Consider the following 22,245-nt stretch of genomic DNA (forward strand, 5'->3'; position numbering starts at 1 on the left):
CTCGACCACTAAACAAAACAGGGGCAGGACCCTCCCATTCCCCTGACCGTGGATTTCTATAATAAACAGATAATTCAGTTCTTGGGGTTCCAGTATTTACACAAGTAGTGTGAATGATAGCTGGGGGCTCTGAGTTGTCCCCAAACACACACAAGTGATTGAGAACAAACAAGGCTCTGTGTAGACGCTCCTTTGGGTCTGTAATGTCCGCAAATTTCTGCAGATAATCCTTCAACGTTCTGTTTGTTCTTTCGACGATGGCTTGTCCCATAGGAGAATGAGATATTCCGGTCTTATGCTGTACTCCCCACACAATAAGAAATTTCCACACAACTTGACTGACATAGGCAGGACCATTATCCATCTTAATCTGTTCTGGAACTCCCATGATGGCAAAACAGGCTGTTAGATGTTTACATACATGCTAGGCTCTTTCCCCAGGTTGTACAGTTGCCCAAATAAATTTTGAATAGGTGTTTACCGTGACATGTACATATTTCAACCTGCCAAATTCAGGAACATGAGTAACGTCCATCTGCCAGATCTCTAATGCTCTCAGACCTCAGGGATTGACCCCCATCCCTACGCTAGGGCCATGGTGACTGCACTGTGGGCAACTCCTAACAATACCCTGTGCCTCAGCATATGTCAGCCAAAATTGTCTTTTTAATCCCTTAGCATTTTGATGGAACTGAGTGTGGGAGATTCGTGCGGCTTCAAATTGATTGATGGGTGCAGTTCGTGTCAGGCTAACCAATTGATCTGCTCTGTGATTACCTTATCCTAAGCCTTCCTGCCATTTGTGGCTTCTCATATAGATGATACAGTATGGCGCAGTCCTCTGCTTTGTAGCTCTTTGAAGTTGTTGGAATAACTCATTTAGTCGTGGGTTGGTTACTTCTCTCAAAAGTGAATCCTCTATCCTTTGAGCTACTCCTGCCACATACAGTGAATCGGTGACAATGCTCAGCGCCACTGTGTGCCAGTTTGCCATAGCCTGACAAACTGCAAGCAGCTCCAATGTCTGTAAATTATCTTTAGGGTGGGCAACAATAATGTGTTGCTGCCAGAGTTCCTTTTCCTTCCAGACCACAGCAGCCCTTCGAGTAGCCTTGCCTGCATCCGTGAAAGCTGTAAGACCATCCTGAAGCAGAACAGATGAATGCTTAGGTATTTCCATCCATGAATATGTTCTCAAAAGATGGATATCTTTCCCCTTTAGCTGTTCTCATGATATCTGTCCAGAATATCCTAAGAGTGCCAATTGTAAAGCAGCAGAGTTTCGCAAAGCCCATTCTAGGTCTGCTCCATTCATTGGCAGGTGAATACTAAATGGTTCTTCCCCTGAAATAGCTACCATCCTATCATGACCTTTTCAAATTACTTCAGCCATTGCTTCCATACGAGTTTGAACTGTTTTCTTAGGTTGAAGGGATAAAAATATCCATTCCAAGACATGGAAGAGGTCATCTCCCCCTTTTTTCTTTTGCTACTGCATGATAACAGCAAAAACAGAGACAGGGCGAGAAACCACTAGTAGTCGGAGGGGGAGGGTAGCATCTCGTTGAGCTGCCCATCACGCTGATACTAGGTGCCCAAGATGCTGTATACATTTCTGGTTTTCATTAGTGAGGTGAATGGATTTAGCTGCATCTGTGCCTTGTAAAAGAGGCCGTAGGGGAGCAAGACCTTCATTAGTAATGTCCAGAAGGGGACGTACCCATTGTAAATCCCCCATCAGTGTCTGCGCATCAGTAAGGGTTTTTATCTCAGTGGTAATAGTGGTTTTCTGTTGGCGTTATGATGCTGTCATTAATCTTCCATCCCAGGTATTTGAACGGAGATTGCTTTTGAACCTTTCCTGGTGCTACTTGTAATCCTGCTTGTGCAAGTGTTTGCATAAGTTTTGTAAGTTCTGTTCCGTAAAGGGTTGTGGTTGAGCTACTAAAATATCATCCATATAATGATAAATGAGAGGATGCGGCCACTGTCGACGTGAAGGGTTGTAATGCTGCAGCAATGAAAAGTTGACAATGGTGGGACTGTTGCGCATTCCCTGTGGAAGGACCACCCATTCATAACGGTGAGCTGGTTGATCCTTGTTAATTGCTGGCAAGGTGAAGGTGAAGCGCGGTGTATCTGATGGATGTAATGGTATGGTAAAGAAACAGTCTTTCAGGTCTACAATTAATAAGGCCCAGTCTTTAGGTATCATAGTAGGAGTTGGTAATCCGGGCTGGAGCACTCCCATGGCTTGCATTTGTTCATTCACCTTGTGTAAATCATGAAGTAAGTGAAACTTTCCAGACTTTTTTAGTATAACAAAGATGGGGGTGTTCCAAGGGCTGGTTGATGGCTTAATATGGTGAGCATTTAGTTGTTCTTGAACCAGCTCATGCGCTGTCTGCAGCTTCTCTTTTTGTAGCGGCCACTGCTCCACCCAGACAGGCTCATCTGTAATCCAGGTGAGTTTTAGGATGGGAGGCTGCCCTGCAGGGGCCGCTGCCAGAAAACTGTACCAGGGGTAGTTAACACAACTTCCAACTGAGTCATTATTTTGCGGCCAATGAGGGCAGAGATGCCATCTGGTAAAGGTAAAATCAGTGCATGTGCTGATGCTATTTTGTCTTCCACTTGAATAATGATCGGCTCTGTGCTAGTATGTGGCAGTGAGATGCCTCCAACGCCGCTGACTCCTCCTGTAGCCGGTCTAGTAGGCCAATGTCTAGGCCACACATGTCGGGTGATGATAGTAACATCAGCTCCTGTGTCAAAAAGTGTAACAAAAGTACAAGATTCATTTCCTCTCCGTAATGTGACTCTAGCTTCTGGGTTGTTCATTGACATAGTGATGCATACAAGTTCGTCTGCAGATCCCAAGTTGTTATTCCCACGATTCGGTAAAGAGTCACAAGGTGGCGCACATACTCTAGTTGTGAAATTTTTCATGGGAACTAATTGAGCAATTTTACTTCCGCGCGGCATGTGGAGAGGCGGATACAATGTGTAAGCCACAATAACAATCTGTCCCGTATAATCAGCATCAATTAGCCCCGGAATTACAAAGATACCTCTTAGTCCAGCTGAAGATCGGCCTATTAGGAGAGCTCCGAATTACTGACGCAAGGAGTGTATCGGGCCAAAGGTCGTGGATGGTATCTTTTGTGGTGTCGTGTCAAACAGAGTGACATCTACTGCTGTCGCCAAGTCGATTCCCAAGCTTCCCCGGGTTGCTGGGTGACCGGGGCCTGTGTTGGCGGGACTACTTTTGTCTGCACGTGGCGTGGCCACCGTTCGCGCTCTGCTTGTATTTTCCCGGCCGCCAACAGACTTTAGTAGCATAAGAAGCAGTCTGGCAATTATCACACCATACAGACACCGAGCAGTTACGGCATTGATGACCTGTCCCACCACAACGAAAACAAGGTCCTGTATAAGTCTTCTGTTTAGTTTGCAGTCGCACTGCAGGTTTAAGAACAGCTGCCAGCACCCGGGTAACATTTTGCATGGCTGTAGATACAGCAGAACTTACAGCAGAACTTACAGCATCAGAGACGAAGGCGGCTTGCTGGGCAGATGCACTGTTTACCATTCGCTCCAGCATTTCCTCCACTGGAGCTGTTCGGGGAAGGGTGGACAGAATCGTCTTGGCCCTTGGATTAGCATTTTCAAAAGCTAGCATCCAGAGCATTTGTACTTTAAGGTCCTCTGTCATACTGTGGTTTTGGTCCAAGGCTTGCACTAGCCGGTTTACAAAACTATCAAATGGCTCCGTTGCTCCCTGTTTGACTGTCATAAAGGAAGGGGCCTTACGTTCTGACGGAACGAGCATCAGGGCTTGTTTTGCAGTCAGGGCAGAGGCATTATGCATTTCCATGGAAAACATTAATTGTACCTTAGGGTCGGCATAAATGTCACAGCCTAACAGCATGTCCTCTTTAACATCACGCAGGGGATGCCCCTGAGCCCTGGGCAGAATCAAAGTCTTACACACTTGTCGTTCCCATTCCTTTTCAAAAAGCAAATACTGTGCCGGTGTAAGAAGCAACCTAGCTAGCGAAGCACAGTCACCGGGTGTCATAATTTCAGAGTCAAACAAATAATTCAGCAAGTGTTTGACTGGTTCAGATTGTAATCCATATTGTGTAACGGCTTGTCGTAGCTGCTGCATAAACTTCCAATCAAAAGGTCTCCACGCTGTGGCTGCTGAACCATCTGGTGAAGTGGTGATCCGCACCGGACATGCAACAGCAGAAGCAGCCTGCCACTCTCCCTCCAATATAGCATCTTGTATAACCCCAGACCAACGACTTTGGGGAGCGGCAGGGTGGAGGATAACACCTTCCTGGGTCAGGACTTGAACATCACGACCGGCAGTAGGCAGAGGACATTCGTTCAATTGCTGCTGCAAGCAGTTTAGGGTCCCATCAGAGGGTTTCATTTGGGGACGGGGGATTGGGGCAGCTGCAGCTGGGGTGGGCTCATTTTCTTTATCGGACTCTGCGCTCTCCTTCAGAGGCACGCTCGGACCCGCTCTAGTACCCTCGTCCTCATCTAGCAGGGGGGGCGGCTCTCGGTAGCTTTCAGGTTGGCGTGGAGCACCCATTGTGGCGGCACCCTCTGGAGACGGTGTCGGGTGTAATAGCTCTGTCGCAGATTTTTTAATAGGCACAATTATGCCTTTTGCAGACGGAGCGCCTTGACCAAATAATCGGGTAGACTTCGACTCGGTTTCCCGACCGAGGAGGTCTGAGGCAGCCATAGCCATTTTTTTTCTCCGCAACCATTGATTGTAAATGGTGCATGACCTCCCGCCAGGTAGTCCCCAAGTCCTTGGCTGACCTGCTGCCGCTAAGGATCGCATCGCAAAGGGAATCCCCGATCTCTCCCCACTCAGTCACACTAAACATCAGTTGCGGGTCTTTTAAGTGTCCTTTATCATTCGCCCAGCTGCAGAGCTCATGGAGCTTCTTTGTGCTCACACTAGCCTCTAGCTTAGCAAGAATATCAGTTAATAGCGTGAGTGCCGCCTCCCTTTCCATTATCGAGGGAAAAACGGTCTTACCGGTGCAGGTCTGTGCAGGAGCGCTTACTGCCGGATTCAGATGTCTTTACTCCTTACGGACACCTTCCTGCTCGAACTCCTCTCAGCGACTCTCAATTCGCAAAGCCCACCATCACAATGCAAAGGCAGAGTTTTTGCAGCTTTCCCATGGTTCGGGCACCAGTTGTTGGGGAGAAGGGTTCGCCAGAGTCAAGAAATCGCTCAATATGAGTTATGCATCTTGCTCAATTTTATTAGTTTCTAACACTACTTATATAGACTCGATACACATGCATATTCGTAAAGCAAAAATATAATTGGTTATTAGTCTCTAAGCGCACGCAGTTCTCACACCCCTAATTATTATGTCTAAAATAAGCATTCTATCCACGTAGCTAATTGTGTCGCTGTGCTTCAGCCTTGTAGTTTGTTACTCCCTATTTTCCCATACCGGTCCCTATCTTTCTTGGCCCTGCACCTGCTTTCCCAGCAGCTGTAGCTTGTTACAGCCACGGCCTGTTGGCACAACATAATGGTCTCAGGATTCAAGAATAGCTCAAGGCTACCCTTCTTGTTAACTTCAGCACAGCAACTTCAGTACAATTCTGGTTACAGGCCTATTCTAATACCAGGCCTGGATTGTGCAGATCTTCAGAGATTCTAAGGCCACGCTTCTGCAGCCATTCTTCTACAGTGCCTCTCAATGGTGATTCAAATAAAGACCTCACTTGGCCATTTAGTCTTACCTTCTGGAGGAGATGATTCCCCCTGCTCACAGACCATGAGAGGCAGAAAAGGGATAAGCAGCCAGGAAAGTATTGAAAACTTCTAGGTAACCTACTACTCAGAAACACAAGGACTTGTTTAAATAGAAGCTGTGGTATAGTTAAGAGGAGCCCGTGCTACCAAGCTACATCTCTCAAGTGTAGGGGAATGAATCAGGTGCCTAAATATAAATACTTAGTACCATTTCTGTACTTAGCCAGCCCCCTACCAGTCTGGAAGAGCACTGGGCCTCCTGCACATATTGCATCGAATCTGTCAAATCTGTGGTGATGTGACTCATCCTTGTGGCAGGTTAAATGGCAATATATATGTATGGTTATGGTCTTGAATGTTTATACCTCATTTACTTTTTTAGGCTTACCTTATACACAAGAAACAATACAGAGAAATATACAAAAGAAATACACAAAAGAAATGACATTCAGGAACATGAGCCATTTTCCCTTAAGGCCCACATGTAGCATGTCAATAACATGCCAAGATTGTTCATTACACTGAAGTGACTGTGAAGGAAGTCTAGCTTATAGGTCACATACGGACGTCTGCCCTGAAAGCACAGAACTCTGTCTGACTCTAGCACTCCTAAATTTAGATGTGTCAGTATGTGTATCTGTATGTGACATATACACCTCTCCTTCCATTTTACTTAAGGCGATAGGCTTACGTTCTTTGAAGACAGACTTCCAGTGACAGTTTAGATGTCCTAGAAGGAAGTCCAGTCTGTTTTTCAAATGCTGGTTCAAGAGGGCAAGTCTGCCACAGATCTTAAGTTATTGCTGGTCAAATAAGGGTAGAAATCTTGCATGCTTTAGGCCACCTCAACTGTCACTGTCTGTGATTAGGTACCATATGTGGTGTCTGCAGTAATCCAGAATGCCTCCTTCCTTAAACAGAGTCAGACACATGCTGCTCTAGATAAAGAAGGTAATGCTGTACACCTTAATTTATACCTGAATTAGGTTGTGGAGTTGGTCTTGGAACAGAGTGAGCCTTTACATCTCTGCAGTTAGCTAGCATGAGCTGAGAGCTGTAAGTTTAGTATGAGATGATGTCACTCTTCAAGTGTACCAGCTTTATTGGTCCTAATAACAGACCAAAAAAATGTCAGAAGTCTTTAGTGCAAAATGATGACATGATGTAAATCATTCTATGTGTTTACATTTGTTCCAAGTTCTTTGATGAATTATCTGTGTCTTGGCAGATTTCGTATCTTCCCCACTAAAGCCTTCTGCAAAACTATTTCTGCCGCAATTTATCCTTAATATATGACATGTAGCCAGCTGAAATTCAGCTTCAGGTCATCTAACTAATTAAATGACATTATCAATAAGTAGCTGGGAAGTAAGTGATCAGGGAATAATGACACCTTCCTATGATGTAAAGTGCCTTGTTTTTTAGAAGCCTGGAACTTGTTTTTCCTCCCATACATTTTTAAAGACACTCCTGTGTCTGCATGCAGATTCAAAAAAAAAAAGTGAAGCCCCATGCACTTTCCTCTGTGGCAGAGATAGGGCTTTTCTTTCTCTTTAAAAGGTGCATGTCCCTCCTGTACGAAGATAGGAAATGGTCAGAAAATTTGATGTCCTTGGAAAAGGAACTGTGCAAAAAACTCAATGATTTCCCCTGGCATATTATGAAAGCAGAAGAATACTTACAGGAGTCATCAAGAGATGAACTTTACTCACTCACTGACTTCTGGGCCTCCTGTCTTGTATACCAAGTACTGAAGCAGGTAAGAAGTTAACTGCAAACACCTTGGGAGTGTTTTGAAGATCTCAGAGTAATTACAACTAAATTTGACCTTAGTGGGTGGGTTTTTGAGGAGCTGTATAAGTTGAAGCAATATTTTAGAGCACAACATCTTATCTCTAGGTGTGGAAAGGTAGAAGCGGTTAATCCAACTCCTTGGTTAATTCAATCTCCTAAGTGGAGGTGTTCTCAGTGCTATAGCAGAGGGGAGGGGCGTTTTATGTTCCTTCAGAAGTCTATACTTACCTTGCAGTTTGATGAGCATGAGCTGGCTGACCACAGGGAGGCCTCAGAAACTGGAATAAACCCTTACCCAATTTATGCAGCAGTGGATAAGGAACAACTAAGTGAAGAAGGTGAAAACTTTCCAGGTAAAACAGGGGTCCTTGTCTAACTATCTTAAATACCATGCATTAGGTTCCTTTAACTTAATGGCAGGCATAAACTGTGCTGACATCTAATCACAGCTCATCAGCCTATGTCTTTATTTATAGGTAATGGAGAAAAACATGCACAACCAGGGACTGAATCACATTCTGTAAAAGTGGCTTTCATGTTTGGATAGGGTGGGGAATCCCTTGAATAGAATGGGCTAAACAGATTAAATAAAACGTCAATAAAATAGACATCCAAAATGTAGAAGCCTGAATAGAGGCATTTAGTGCCATCATAGATTTCCTTGGCCACCATCTGAGTTTTCAGCGGGGTGCAGATCTCTTGTAAATGCTCTGTAATATTCATCAGCCCTATGTGGAACTCCAAAATAATCCAGTGTTTCCAAAACTAGGCAACTATATCCTTTTTCAGTAGTTAGGGAGAAGGCCTTCACATGGAGAAGTTTACTTTCAAGCAACCACTTTTACCCTGTTCCATTAAACTGACTTTTCCTTCAGTACAATTTAAAGCTCTGACTGCCTCTCCTACCCCTCCTCACACAGAGGACAGATCACCTCCTTCCACTTAGCAACTGTAGGCCTTGATTTAAGGTGATGGGACTTGATTTTGCAAGCATAAACTGGCCTGAAATTGTGATAATCCTGGAAGGTCTGAGTGAGAACTGGGAACTTCATTCTGAAGGGAACTGTAATCAAGGAAGGCATTATGAAAGAAAGAGTAGGTGGCTTTGCAGCTCAGACAGGTGCAGGATAGTAGTCTCAACCATCAAAAAGTTTCACCATTGCTATCAAATTTTATTTTCCATACCTGTTAAAATAATTGATCTCTCCCTGGAGCAAAAAGACTCCATTCAGTTGTCCACACAGAGGTCTGTGGTTCTGTTTGAGATGCCTTATCATACTCTGCCTACTTCACCTACCTTTCTAAAAGAGTATGAGTATTATTTCAGTCCTGTGTCATAGCTGTTGGCCACATGCAGATGACTCAGTTCACTGTAGGTCCCTAGTACCATAGGTTCCCAGTTACATATCTTGGATATTTGACTCAGTACCAGTCTCTTCATCAACTCTAAATAATTTTAGGGCAGGTAGGTTGTGTGAACAGAATGACTTTGTTGCCTGTGCATAAGCATCAGGAAGCCCTTGAAACACCTAGCACATCTGGGAGATCTGCACAGAGCTGTACAATACGACATATGATCTGTGGGAAACCAAGACACTTTTGGTGTGACAGCTGAAGGCCAGGGTGGGAAGGATACAAAGAGCATATCAAAGAGTAGGTGGTGGCATGCTCACAGCTTAGTTTATTCCCCATATGTCAATTCATCTTCTGACAGCTAAAATCAGGAAATTTTAGAAAGGAAAACAACCGAAATGCTATTTTGGGACAGTGAGGTCAGCTATGCTTCCAAATGACAAAGTGACAAAGCTGTTTGATTTTTTCAGGGACCTGGTTTGAATTCACCCCACATGAGAGCGGATATACTGCCTTGGGTGCTTTTGTGAGTACCAAGTACTTTGGAAGTGAATTTGAGAAGGGTAAGATGAAGAAAAGGGCGAAGAAGAAACCCATTTGTTACATGCAAGGTGAATATTCCTAGTTCTGTTTTGTAGAAAAAAATGCAGGTTTATCTATTCTGTATCTTTCTGTAAAGAACAGGAATATATCTATTATTCCATGAATTCATGCATAACAGAAATTAATTCTAAAAAAGTTTGTCTCACTTCAAGCATTCAAACTGGAACATCTGAATGCCTCTCTACACTCCACTGTCTACATTGACCAATTTTATGTGGTTGGTATGTGAAGTTAGAAACCTACACTGCAGATTACCAAAGCTAATATAATAATTATATTTAGTCCCAGACTGGATGTCTAAATGTTCTGTAATCTCAGCATGTTCACTTTACAGGGAGAGATGCTTCTCAAATTAGAGACATCCTACTGTGAGGATTGGTAGTCCCTATTTTGCGAATTTGTTTCACTCTGTTTCAGGCCAGGTCTGAAGTTCTTTCATTTGCTACCTAAGTGTTACAGCTGCAGATTTCTTCTCACTTGTCTGTGACACAGCTAAACATATCTGGCATCCTTAGACACATCTTGTGCTCAATGACCTCAGTCTCCTCAATACATACCCTTGGCATCATGCTATAAGGGTGGGGATGGGAAACAAGGTAAAAAAAAAAAAAAAAAAAAAAAAAAAAAAAAAGCACTCTAGTTCCTACTATTTAATTTATTCAGAAGGAAAACCAAATAAGCACAACACATCCATGAAGAGTACTTATGCCTCCAGGTTTATGTGGGAGGCTGACCCAGAGAAGTGCTCAAGCAAGTGTACTGCAGTGTGAGGGTACCTGATGGTTGCCATGGGACTCTAGACTTATGTAACGTAAAAAGCTGGTCTACAAAAAATGTGTAGATCTAGCAGGAGGAAGAAGGAGTAGTCTCAGGAGGTGTGTAATCCTATCAGTAGACAGTAAGTGAAAACTAGGCAAAGGAGTTTTAATTTAGACATCAGTTTAGATTTTGAAAATTAAGACAAGCATACTATTGAAAGGCAAACTCGGATTGAATTCTTAGTGAGACTATAATAATAGAAGCACTTTAAGCACATTCTCTTTTTTATTTCAGCCTTATGGGGGAGTGCTCTTGGAAGCATTGAAGAAAATCTAAAGTTTATACGAGGTACTACATCTTTCCTGTTGCCGGTATGCTCAAATCAGTTGTGGCACCAGCTGAAATTGAGCACATACTTCACATTACCATCAAATAATCTCTGCAGTCCTCTAGTTCCAAACAGAAATACAGGTAGCTAGAAAAACAGAAACTCCACTGGTTCTCCATTTGTCCTTCTCCCAGCACTCAGCAGAATCCCAGGAAAGTTTGCTGATCATAGTTTGAAATACATCTATGGAGACTGGCAAGAATGAAAGCAGATTCTGTGATAAAAAATTGAAATATTCATCAGTTTAAAGAACAGTTAAGATAAAACATGAGAATCATTCAGCCTAGTGTCTATTTCCTCATGTGAACTCTTCCAAGAACACAGCTACCAGTGGGAGCCTACAGATGCAGCAGTTTGCACAGCAGCTCACGCAGCAAGGTACACAGAAGGGGGCCAGCAGGTCTCCTGAGGACAGCATCCACACCCTCAGCAATCATGGTTCTGCATTACAGGGTATGGTCTCCAGCAGCTGTTGCAGTAACATTCCCTGTAATGTCAGAAATCTTCATCAAATGGAGCAACAAAAGAAAGCTGCAGCTCTGCAGGTCTCAGGCTGCAGGGAGTGCCTGTGGTCTTTTGCTGAGGCTGCAGAAGCAGAAGGTAGTCTTGCAGCTTGCAGGAGAAGTGTGCTTGTTGAGATCTGTGTCTTAAAGTAAAGGATCTGTAGGAAGATGTCATCAGACTTCACAGCATCAGCGATGACACGAAAGAGGTTGGCCAGATCTTATCCAAGACACTGCAGCTTGAAAAGCAAAATTCCAAATGTATTAAAGGAGTGCTCTATGCATATCAGACTGGGAAGTGGACACTGTTGCAACACCAAAAGCTGAAAGCTGGTGACTTCTGACACCAGGAAAAAGGCTCCTGCTCCACCTGAAGATCTGCAATTGTGGAATACATTTAGTAGGCTCAGAAAAGATGAGGGACTGCAAGCACAAGGGACTGAGAGGTCTGTCAAATGAAGCATGAGAGTCAGATGAACAGGACCACCAGCTGAAGGAAGTGATGAGTTATAGGAGTGAGAAACTCTGCGTTGCAATGGACAGACTCACCCATCTGCCAGTCTCATGTCTTGCCTAGGGAGGTTCACTCCTTGCTGGGGGCCTGAATTTGGGAGACCTTATAGATATATCTGTTGCTTGTGTGTGACCTTCTGGTTATCACCCCCCACTGTTCCTGCCCTGTGGGCACAAAGGATACCATCAAGCATGACTAGATCTGGTGAGGGATGTTGAAGGGCCACAAGAAGGGCTTTCAGAGGTTCAGCAGCAGCAAAAGGAAGACTAGGTAAAATGTGGGCCCGTTGCTGAATGGGGCAGGAGCCCTGGTGAGAACGGATGTGGAAAAGGCTCAGGTACTCAGTGCAGCCTTTGCCTCACTCTACTGTTTGGACTGGACTTCAGGAACTCCTGGTCCCTAAGACAAGTGGGGGAGTCTGGAGTAAGGAAGTTCCTTGTCCCTGGGAACAAGTAAACAAATTGCATCAGGTTAAGGAACATGCAAACAAATTCAACATATACAAGTCCGTGGGACCTGATGGGATATACCCATAGTTGCTGGTTGAGCTGGCTGATGTCATTACAAGGCCACTCTCAACCATTTTTGAAAGGTCATGGCAATAGAGAGAGGTTTCTGATGACTGGAAGATGTCATTCCTGTCTTCAGAAAGAGCAGGAAGGAGGATCTGGGAAGTCTCAGGTCAGCCAGCCACACCTCAGTCCCTGAGAAGGTGATTGAGCAACTCTTCCTCAAAGACTTTTCCAAACACATTAAGGATAAAAATCCCATGAGGACTAGTCAGCATGGATTTACAAAGGGCAGATTATGCTTAGCCAACATGAAAACCTTCTACAATGAGATAACAGGCTTGGTGGGTGAACAGAGAGCAGCAGATGTTGTTTACTGTCCTCTTAGTAAGGCTTTTGATGGTGTCTCCCATCACATCCTCATGGACAAACTGAGAATTTATGGTCTAAGTGGACAGTGGGGTGGATTGAAAAACTGCCTGAATTTGTGGGCCCAGAGACTTATGTTCAGCAGCACGATGTTCAGCTGGAGGCCAGGCACTAGTGGTGTATTACAGGACTGAATTCTAGGTCTGATATTTTTATCATCATCAGTGACTCAGATAATGGAACAAAGTGCACCCACCCTCAGCAAGTTTAGAGATAATATGAAACTAGGAGGACTGCCTGGTAATCCAGAGCGATCTTGACAGGTTGGAGAAATGGACCAGGAGGAACCTCATGAAGTTCAACAAAGGGAAATGCAAAGTCCTGCACATAGGGAGGAATAAACCCAGGCACCAGGACAAGCTGGGGGCTGACCAGCTGAAAAGCAGCTTTTCAGTCAAGACCTGGGAGCCCTGGTAAATACCCAGTTGAATATGAGCCAGCAGTGTTCCCTTATGGCAAAGAAGGCTGAAGGTATCCCAGGCTGCATTAGGAAAAACATCACCAGCAGTTCAGGGGAGGTGATTCCGCCCTTCTACTCAGCATTGGTGATGCCACACCTGGAGTACTGTGTCCAGTTCTGGGCTCCCCAGTATGAGAAAGATGTGGACATATGCGAGGGAGTCCAGAAAGGGGCCACAAAGATGATTCAGGGATTGCAGCATTTTTCATATGAGGAGAGACTGAGAGACATGGGACTGTTCAGCCTGGAGAAGGCTCAGGGGGATCCTATCCATTTCTATAAATACCAAATGGGAGGATTCAAAGTAGATGGAACCAGACTTTTCTCAGTAATATCTACTGAAAGGACAAGAGGCAATGAACACAAATTCAGATACAAGAAATCCCATTTAAACATAAGAAAAAACATTTTTACTGTGAGGATGATTGAACATTGGAACAATGGAGCCTGCATTCTTGGAACTTTTTGAAAGCCCAGCTGGATATGGCCCTGAATAACTTGCTATATCTGATCCTGCTTTGAGCACAGGAGCTGAACTGGATGACCTCCAGAGGTCCCTTCCAACCTCAGCTGAAAATGACCAAAATAAAACACTGCTGCTTGCATGTCATTTTAACATTTATAGCATTGTTATGAACATTCAAATTACTCGCCTTAAGGTCTTCTCATAAGTAAAAAAGAACTTTACAGGTACTTTTCACAGATACATTTAGATACCTGTTTAAATATGTGATGAAACTTGCTCCATTGAATATAGATCTATGGCAGCATGAGTGTGGACTGTTGAAGTCCAGTTTTGGTCAAGTGGATCTCTGCCAGTATCACAGGGGAAAGTTTAAATATCATGTCAGTGAATGTGGACTGATCTTCACATTATATTTCTTGTGATGTGGAAGCATCAGAGATGATATCTTAAACTTTGACATAGGAGGCTATCAAAACTGCTGGGGGAATAATAGAGATGACTGAGATGTCATCAGGTATCTGAGGCATCAAATGTAAAACTATGAGTGATGAACAAAAAAACCAGGAGATTAGTACTCTTCTGGAGTGTCAGCCACAGGGCAGGTGAGATTCTCCAAGGAATCTGAAATAGCACTTGTCCATCTATGTTTAGGTACATGGCTAGCTTTCCTGATATCTTTCATTGGCCAGACAATTACTATTTTATTGGAAGAGGTAGTCTTATTTTGATTATCTTTTTATTTCTTCCAAGAGTGTCTACAAAGAATATTTCAGTTACAGGAAGGCATCTCCTCATGTGCACCTGGTGAGTTTCTTTGCTCTTTATTTTTTAATGATTTTTTAAATTTAACATTATTTTCTGCTTGACCCGTCTTTTCCTTAGGGGACCGACAGGAGTGTCAGCCAGGCACAAGGAAATCCAGGCTTCCTTGTCTCTCATACACATAACGATTTGTGAGATCTTGAACATGTAACTAAAATAACCACCCTGACATTTTGGAGGGATTCACTCATGTTAGATGTACTTTACTAATAGGCTTCTGGGAAGGTGATGTTACTGCACTCTCATGTTGCTGTTGTGGCCAGGGAGTACCAGTGAAGCCTGCACCACACATATACAAGGCTCACACACACATTCAGGTCCAAAATTCCTGCTTGTCCACACTGCCTGTGAGTGCCGGCTCTAGATTGCAATATAGCTGATCTTTCCACCTGGGAAACATGGGGACAGCAGGGATGGTGACCAGCTGATGACCAGCAATACAACATGAGGAAATGGAATGAAGCTTCATCAGAGGAAATTCAGATTGGACATTAGGAAAATTTCTTCACTTAGAGGGTGGTTGGTCACTGAACAGGTTACTCAGGGAAGCAGTCACTGCACAAAGCCTATCAGAGTTCAAGGAGTATCTGGACGACGCTCTTAGTCATATGGTTAAGTTTTAGGTAGTACTGTGAGGAGCAGAAAGTTGAACTCAATTATTCTTTTGAGACCCTTACACTTGAGACATTCTATGATCCTGTAATTCTGTGATTCTATGAAATGTTCACATAGAAAATTTAATTTTAATGACTGAAACACAAAATGCATTACCACAGTATTCTTTTGGTAATACTGGAAGAAATCACACCAGGCTTCACTCAAATCATCATTACATTTCTTACTCTTTTATGTAGTTATTTATAAATTCAAAATGGGAATTAAGTATTTGAGGCTTATTGGAAAATTCCCATTTACACCAAAAGATATTTCTGCTCCTCTTTCCACTACTTTGTTTCATGGAACTTCTCTTCCAAGATGAACACAAAGGCTATCTGAATCCTGGTATGGTTGTGCAGCTGTCCAGATGTGTACGTTCCATGTTAAGTGTTTTTATTGTCAACAGAGAGAAATACTCACTTTAGCACATAGTTCCTTTCATCAGTTTAAACAAGTTATTTAGGATAAGAAGAATGAGGTCAGTGTTTCTACAGATTTCATTGAATGCAGGGACTACATTTCAGTCATTCATGTGTCAGTTACTGTCTAATCAGATGTTTGGTAAGATAAATTACACTCTGACGTAACTTTTATTTTTCTTAGAGAGTAATTCAGATACCGTCATGGCATATCAGACTGCTCTTCTTCTACTAGACCTTGAGTTCTGTGCTGTAAGTGGGAATGATCCTAAGGAAGTCTTCAAGAAATTGTTGAATATATTGTCAGGCAAGTGAATGATGCTGAGATTTCCAAGTAATCTGGTTTTACAAATGGTGATTCCTTCGTTGTGCATTCTCGTATTTTCCTTTTCTTCTTTTCTCTCTCTTTAAGAAGACAGGGCAAAAAGTGCATCCTACCAACTGTGCACTGAAATGCATAATACTTGGGCAATGAAAACAAGGGAGGAAAGAATGGAGAGCTGTACTGAACTGGACAAAGAGATAGAAAAGGAATTGAGAGGCAAGTATTGTACATTAATATTTATCACAACAATGATTCCCTCTCCATCCCAGTTAGAAATGCCCACCTGCATTTGTAGTAAAATTTGCCCTGTAGGTTGACATCTGTTCCTTCACTGTGACTGAGTTTTGTGTTTTTTTCCACGTGATCTTCCTCAGTGCATCTTGGAGAAGAAGGTACTCCAGAAGGAGAGTTACAATCATCCCATGGAAACTCCCTAGGCAAGTTTATCCCCTTTTCAGTATCTTTTACTGCTTTTTGTATTGTATGTGCTTTGAAAAATTCCAGCTTTGGAGTTCTGTGAACTTAAATTCCAGTGTAAACCTTGGGTACAGCCACTGTAGGAAGATAGGGTGAAAACCATATTGCAGAATACGTGCCAGTGATATTCTCATCCAGGGACCACTTTCCAATATTCACAAAGCTTCTAAATCTCATGAAAGCACTTAGAATCTGCCTGCCTAAGTAAATAAAATCAGAAGCCTAATCCTGAACAATCACTGTTTCCCATCTATCTGCTCCTGACTGAGCCTGTGCTGTCAGCAAGACTTCACAGACATGCCAAACTGATGAAGTATAGATCTTGGCAGCTGCAGGTGCTGGATTACTGAGTGGATTGCTGTTGGACACCTACGGTGCCCTCATGTCCAGTGTCTTTTGGAACTTCTATCACTAGGGAAATTATGAAACAAAAAGTAATGAACTTAGATGTTTTAAAACAAATCTGGGTTTTCTTTACAGGCAACTCCACTCCTGCTGTGGGGGTTTTTTTGGCAGCTAATTAGCATTTCTGTCCTTTTATCTAAACGGAAGCTCATTTTCAATAAACTGAACTCATTTAGCCTGCACCTTCAATAATTAATAGGCTCGGCTGTGGGTGACATGAGCATTATTAGGATTTGCATCAAAGAGAGCAGGAAAAGGACTAAGCAAGACACAAATCAGTTGCAAAGTAAAATTTCACACTGAAATTCCTCAAATACATTTGTCATGTTTAGCTGGTACATTACCTGTTTAGATCCAGGGCTCTCCTAGTTCCATCAGCCACAGTTCATGGGAAGTTTTTGGCCAGTTCCTTCTGGAGCGAACTGACCGGTATTCTGAGATTAAAGCTGGGCGCTGCAGACAAGTCTTTTTTCTCTCCAATGCCTGTTCCAGGGAGTATTTTCACAGATAAGGCCTGGATTGTCTCTCTGTGTGCAGTACAGTCCTCCAAACTCTTTTACTGGGCTGATCTCACATTCTCCTTCATGATATCTTGATGTTCTCATGGCTTTCAGCTAATACCCCCCACCTCTTACAGGTCATTCTACTGGGTTGTATCATGGCTCTCATTTCACTCAGGTCACTTTCAGCTGGAAAGAAGTTGAAGAGAAATAGCCATTCCTCTGAACCACAGGAATGCTGTAACAGGCCTACAAAAGCTCAGGCCTCACTCTTGTACAGCACTGGTGAATGTGCTAGCTGGTGTAGGGCTCAAGTCCTGCACAGTTTGTGTCTTATTCAAATCTGTTTCACCTGTGCTAAGATCCCATTGCTTGGTGTTAATTATTTGAACTAGTGTGGTTCTTTCTCTTCTGAAGCACTCAGGCCTTGGCCCTCAGGCTGTCTGTACGCTATCTGCACATATGTTCTTTTACATAACACATGTCCCCCAGATTTTGTCACACCAGTCAAAAAATGAGGTTCTCCAGAATCAGCTATGTTCTGAATGTATTGTCTTTCCCAGGACCACTGCAGGATGTCATTAGGATGATGTTTAAAACAATTGGATGCGTGATGACCTGGAAATGGGGAACGACTAATAACTTCCTTTACAAGTGCTGTAAGAAAATCCAGTGAAATCATGATTTTTTTATATTCAGAAAATACAGAATGGTTATGCTATCCAACTAGATCTATGGGGCAGAGTGCATGGGGTTCAGCAGAACTTTTATGCTGTGTTTGTGTGATGTTAAACCAAGAAAACAGTCTTTGCCATTTGCCTGCTTAAAATAGTGAGTTTTAAAAAGTTTAAAAGAGGCAGCTTTTCTTTGCAGGATTCCCCCTCTCTTAACAGCAACCCATTATGAGCAGCAAATAAGCTAGTCTTGAACAGAATTATTTCACACTACTGGAATCCGGATCTGCAACATCATTGCAGATATATAAGCTCAATTATATCACATTAACACAGGTATCTAACATCACACAAACTGACCTTGTGTACAAAGGACAACAGCATTAAGCTGGAAGACCTATAGGACCCCTGTACCCTTTTGGAGCAGAACCTGAAGGACACAAGAAGTAACCTAAGGAGTTGGAACTGGACAGCTAAATTAATGAAATTGAATTGTGCTCCTGATGCATGAGCAGTAACATTGGTCTCTAGGTTCCATTCCCTGCCCTAGCTGGATGTTCACTTATGGTAAGGTAAGCGAGGGCACCTAGTGTCTAAGTAGAAACCTGCATTTAGACAGCTATAGTTAGGTGTCATGATCTCTAGCTGGCTCATGCATTCATTTTCCTCTCAAAGATCTGACATTAGCACTATGGGTGCATAGTTCAAGGGATGTGATCTCTTGATCTTCAAAAAGCCCATCAGCAATTCTGGTCTGCAACAGACCACAGCCAGAGAGAGAGGGATGTGGATTCTTCTTGGCAGAATACAGCTGGACAAGTTTCAATACATTCTTGGGGTGCATCATCAGTGAAGACCAATGGACTCCTTTTTGGGCCCATCGTGTTCGCGCGCGTGTGTGTGTATTCATTCATGTATGTCTTTATGAAATCTCATTGCTTTTTTTCATTTGATTAGCTAACATTCAGCCCTCTTACCTGGTCAGAAACAAAATCATTTCTTTGATTGATGCTGGCCTGGCAATAAATTCTGCGTATCCTCTGGTCCTTCGAGCACAGCGGAGAACAGATCTGATAATTTCCTTTGACTTCAGCTCTGGAGATCCTTTTGAGGTACATGTGTGGTTATGGCTTTGGAGAACCTCCTTTGGGGTCATTGGGTTGGGGACTACAGAAGTGCATTATAATCATTGTCAAGGCAATTTTCAAAGAAGATTGAATGGATACTGGCAGGTTGGTATGCCGATTGTTACATTGTTTTGGCTTCTCTTCTAGACAATTGGCAGAAACAGATACTTGTAGAACATGAGCCATGTTGTCTGTCTTGTTCACAGGCATTGTATAATAACCTAGCAAGCTTATCAAGCTGTCAGGCTATCAAGGGTGCATCAAGGCAGCAGGAGGGAAAGCTTACAAGTTTCTTACCATCCTTTTTTTTGCCTTAGGGCTGACTAGAATTTTTCTGTGGGCAAGTGATATTACTCCTTCCTTAAGGGTAGTGGCTGACATTCATGAAGGAGAACCTCATCCTGCTCCTGCTCACCAGGACGAGGAAGCATGGTGTTGACATTGAATTCTTCCATATTGTTGGGGGAAATAGGTGGGGGAAGTACACTATACATAACTATTACCATTCCTTGCTATAGTTTCTGTTCCTTCCAAACACAGTGTTTGATCTGGAATTTCTTTTGGAAGTTGATTCAAGTTGATTAAGTGTAGTGTCTCATAAGAATTTAAAACGTTCTGAGATGTCTCAGATTGCTGCTTCTCTGGGTATTTTCAGTGTGGTCACTTTAGGGACAGTGGAGGCAGCTGTATCCAGAGGCTCTGGTTCCTCTGGGCATCTTACAGTAGGTGTCGAAAATAGATTAACTGATCTCTCCAAGCGCCCATTTCCACTTGACTACAAATAAGATTGTCAGGGAGCAGCGAGGGCCAGCTCCTCTGTAAGGGACAGGGTGCCAGGCTCAATAACATGACCAGCAGGGCAGGAGCCTCAACACCCAGGGTCCAGCCCTGCAGCACCTGAGAGAGACAAGCAAGGCAGGTCTGAAGATGGCAGACAGGGTCAATCAGGAGTCCAGATTATTAGGGAAGTCCATGGTGCAAAGGCAGGTCCAGGGTCCAGCAGAGAAGCTAGTCCATGGTCCAGGGTGTGGATCAGTGGAGTCCATGGCCAGGCACATCCATGCCTGAGCTGACCACTGCTACTTGTACAACATCAGTGAGGCCCCTGGGCCAACGGGAAGGGTACGGTTGGAGGCCCCAGGACCACTGAGACCTATTAGTGCATTCAGGACCCTGACAATAGCCTCCCCTCCCAACAAAGTGTGTCCTCATGCTTGGGAAGTCTGGGTTCAGAAGGGCCTTGCTGTAGAGTGATTTCATTGCTGCAGCTGTTAGCAGGCTATTTCAGGGGACCCCGAGCCAGGGCAGGGTCTGGCAACTGGGAAGAGAACATGGCACAAGAGGTTTGGGATTGGATAGGGGTGTTCTGGCTGGGGTCTAGGCCAGATTGGGAGTGAAGAAGGTGGGGCAGGGGCTTCTCAGGGCTGCCCCTGGCAAGCCTTGGAGGGTTGGCAGGCTTGAGGAAAGACATCACTCAGGATCCTGGGAATGGGTAGGAGTTTGGCAGTGTGGGAATGTCAGAGCCCAGGTCAAGGCTCAGCCCTCAGGAGGAGTCAGTGGTAAGGTCCTGCACAGGTGTGGGCCAGGCTCCACGTGTTTGTCACAGGGCTCAGGAGGGCCTGAGCTAACTACCAAGGGCTGGATGCTCCTAAGGGAAAGGAAGCCAGGCATGGTAACAGAGCAGGCAGGACGGGGCCTTGCCAGCCAGTGACCAGTTTCACAGGATCCAAGTGCATCAACCAAGGCAGGCTTGGAGATGGCAGTCAGGTTCAATGAAGGGTTGGAATGATCAGGCAAGTTTGCTGTGATGAGGCAGGTCCAAGATCAATTCAGGAAGTCAATATCAAACAGGATTAGTGGCAGGTAAGGATCAGGTCTGCTGAGGGTAACCAGTCCAGTGATTGCTGGGCAGGTCCATAGTGACAACACCATTCCAGGGTTAAGCTGGGATGTCAGCCTTTGGGTCAGGGCCCAGATCAAGAGGACTAAAGGCACAGGCATGACTGTGGCTGAGCAGGAGAACAGTGCACCTAGGACATAGCTCATGTAGGGGCTGCAGGACCAGGTTTGAGGTTAAATGGAGCTCATGGCCCCTTGTAAGGGTCTGGTCCTCACCACCTCACACTTCAACAAGAATAAAGCAAAAGGGGTTTGGAAAATTTAATTCTCCAAGGCAGAAGAGCAGAAACCCTTAGTAGTAGTAAGAGAAGCCCCTATCAGATGGCAGAACACTTTCTGACAGGCAGTATTTGCAGCAAAATGTATCTTTCACCTTTGAGGAGGCCTCATATCAGTATCTGCAATAATTTTGCTCAGTTTCCCTTCATGTAAATTCTTTCTACTTAATATACTCCATTTCCTTTCCCTTTTTTTGAACAATTTTCATTACAAATTAGGGTAAGTGTACAATACTTTTCCTGTAATTGCCTCTGTTTAAACATGAGGTGCTGGAGCATGTCCAAAGAAGGGCAATGAAGCCTGTGAAGGGTCTGGAGCACAAGTCTGAAGGGTCTGGAGCACAAGTCTGATGAGGAGCAGCTGAGGGAACAGCAATCCTTTAGCCTGGAGAGGAGGAGCCTCAGTGGGGACTTTATTGCTTTCTACAGCTACCTGAAAGGGGGGAAGGAGGGTGGGGGGAGCGATAGGTCTCTTCTCCCAGATAACAAGCAATAGGACAAAAGGAAATGGCCTCAGGTTTTGACAGTGGAGGTTTAGAATGGATATTAGAAAAAAATTTCTTCACTGAAAGGGTGATCAAACATCGGAACAGGCTGCCCAGGGAGATGGTGGAACCATCATCCCTGGAAGTGTTTAAAAATGCATACATGCAGTGCTTAGGGACATGTTTTAGTGGTGGACTTGGCAGTCCTGGGTTAATGGTTGGGCCTGATGATCTTAAAGGCCTTTTCCAACCTAAATGATTCTATGATTGTGTGATTCTATGATTGTGTGATTCTATGATCTATGTCTAGGGGATGAATTTTGAAAGCTCGAGTTAAAAAAGAACTTGCTAAGCTTTCAAAATGTTATTACTGTTTCAGGAATATTATGATCATTCCAAGAAGATGTTGGGAGAAGTCTTCAGTATCTTTTGTGGCTACAAGAGTCATCATGTCTTTAGATACAACTCAACCTTTTCCCAATGGTGAATAAGGAAAAGGGATAAAACTGTAGAATCTAAGTCCTGAGGCAGATTTTTGGGGTGACAGAAATACCAAAGTGTCAGTAAGTGCCTGTCTATGGGAGAAGCCAGTAGTG

At 43.8% G+C, this 22,245-nt stretch overlaps 1 protein-coding gene across 1 annotated transcript in view; it reads left to right on the plus strand.

The window, feature by feature from the left end:
• PLA2G4C (phospholipase A2 group IVC) overlaps positions 1-22,245 on the plus strand; it is a 38,795-nt gene that overhangs the window by 13,297 nt on the left and 3,253 nt on the right. The window contains exons 6-15 of the mRNA XM_040592837.1: positions 7,364-7,562; positions 7,833-7,950; positions 9,421-9,561; positions 10,607-10,660; positions 14,332-14,385; positions 15,664-15,786; positions 15,895-16,020; positions 16,179-16,241; positions 17,750-17,845; positions 18,818-18,972. Coding sequence (XP_040448771.1) covers positions 7,364-7,562; positions 7,833-7,950; positions 9,421-9,561; positions 10,607-10,660; positions 14,332-14,385; positions 15,664-15,786; positions 15,895-16,020; positions 16,179-16,241; positions 17,750-17,845; positions 18,818-18,972 — 1,129 coding nt within the window. The remainder of the gene's footprint in view (positions 1-7,363; positions 7,563-7,832; positions 7,951-9,420; positions 9,562-10,606; positions 10,661-14,331; positions 14,386-15,663; positions 15,787-15,894; positions 16,021-16,178; positions 16,242-17,749; positions 17,846-18,817; positions 18,973-22,245) is intronic.

The sequence above is a fragment of the Falco naumanni genome, chromosome 4, assembly GCF_017639655.2.
Source record: "Falco naumanni isolate bFalNau1 chromosome 4, bFalNau1.pat, whole genome shotgun sequence".
Lineage (NCBI taxonomy): Eukaryota > Metazoa > Chordata > Aves > Falconiformes > Falconidae > Falco > Falco naumanni.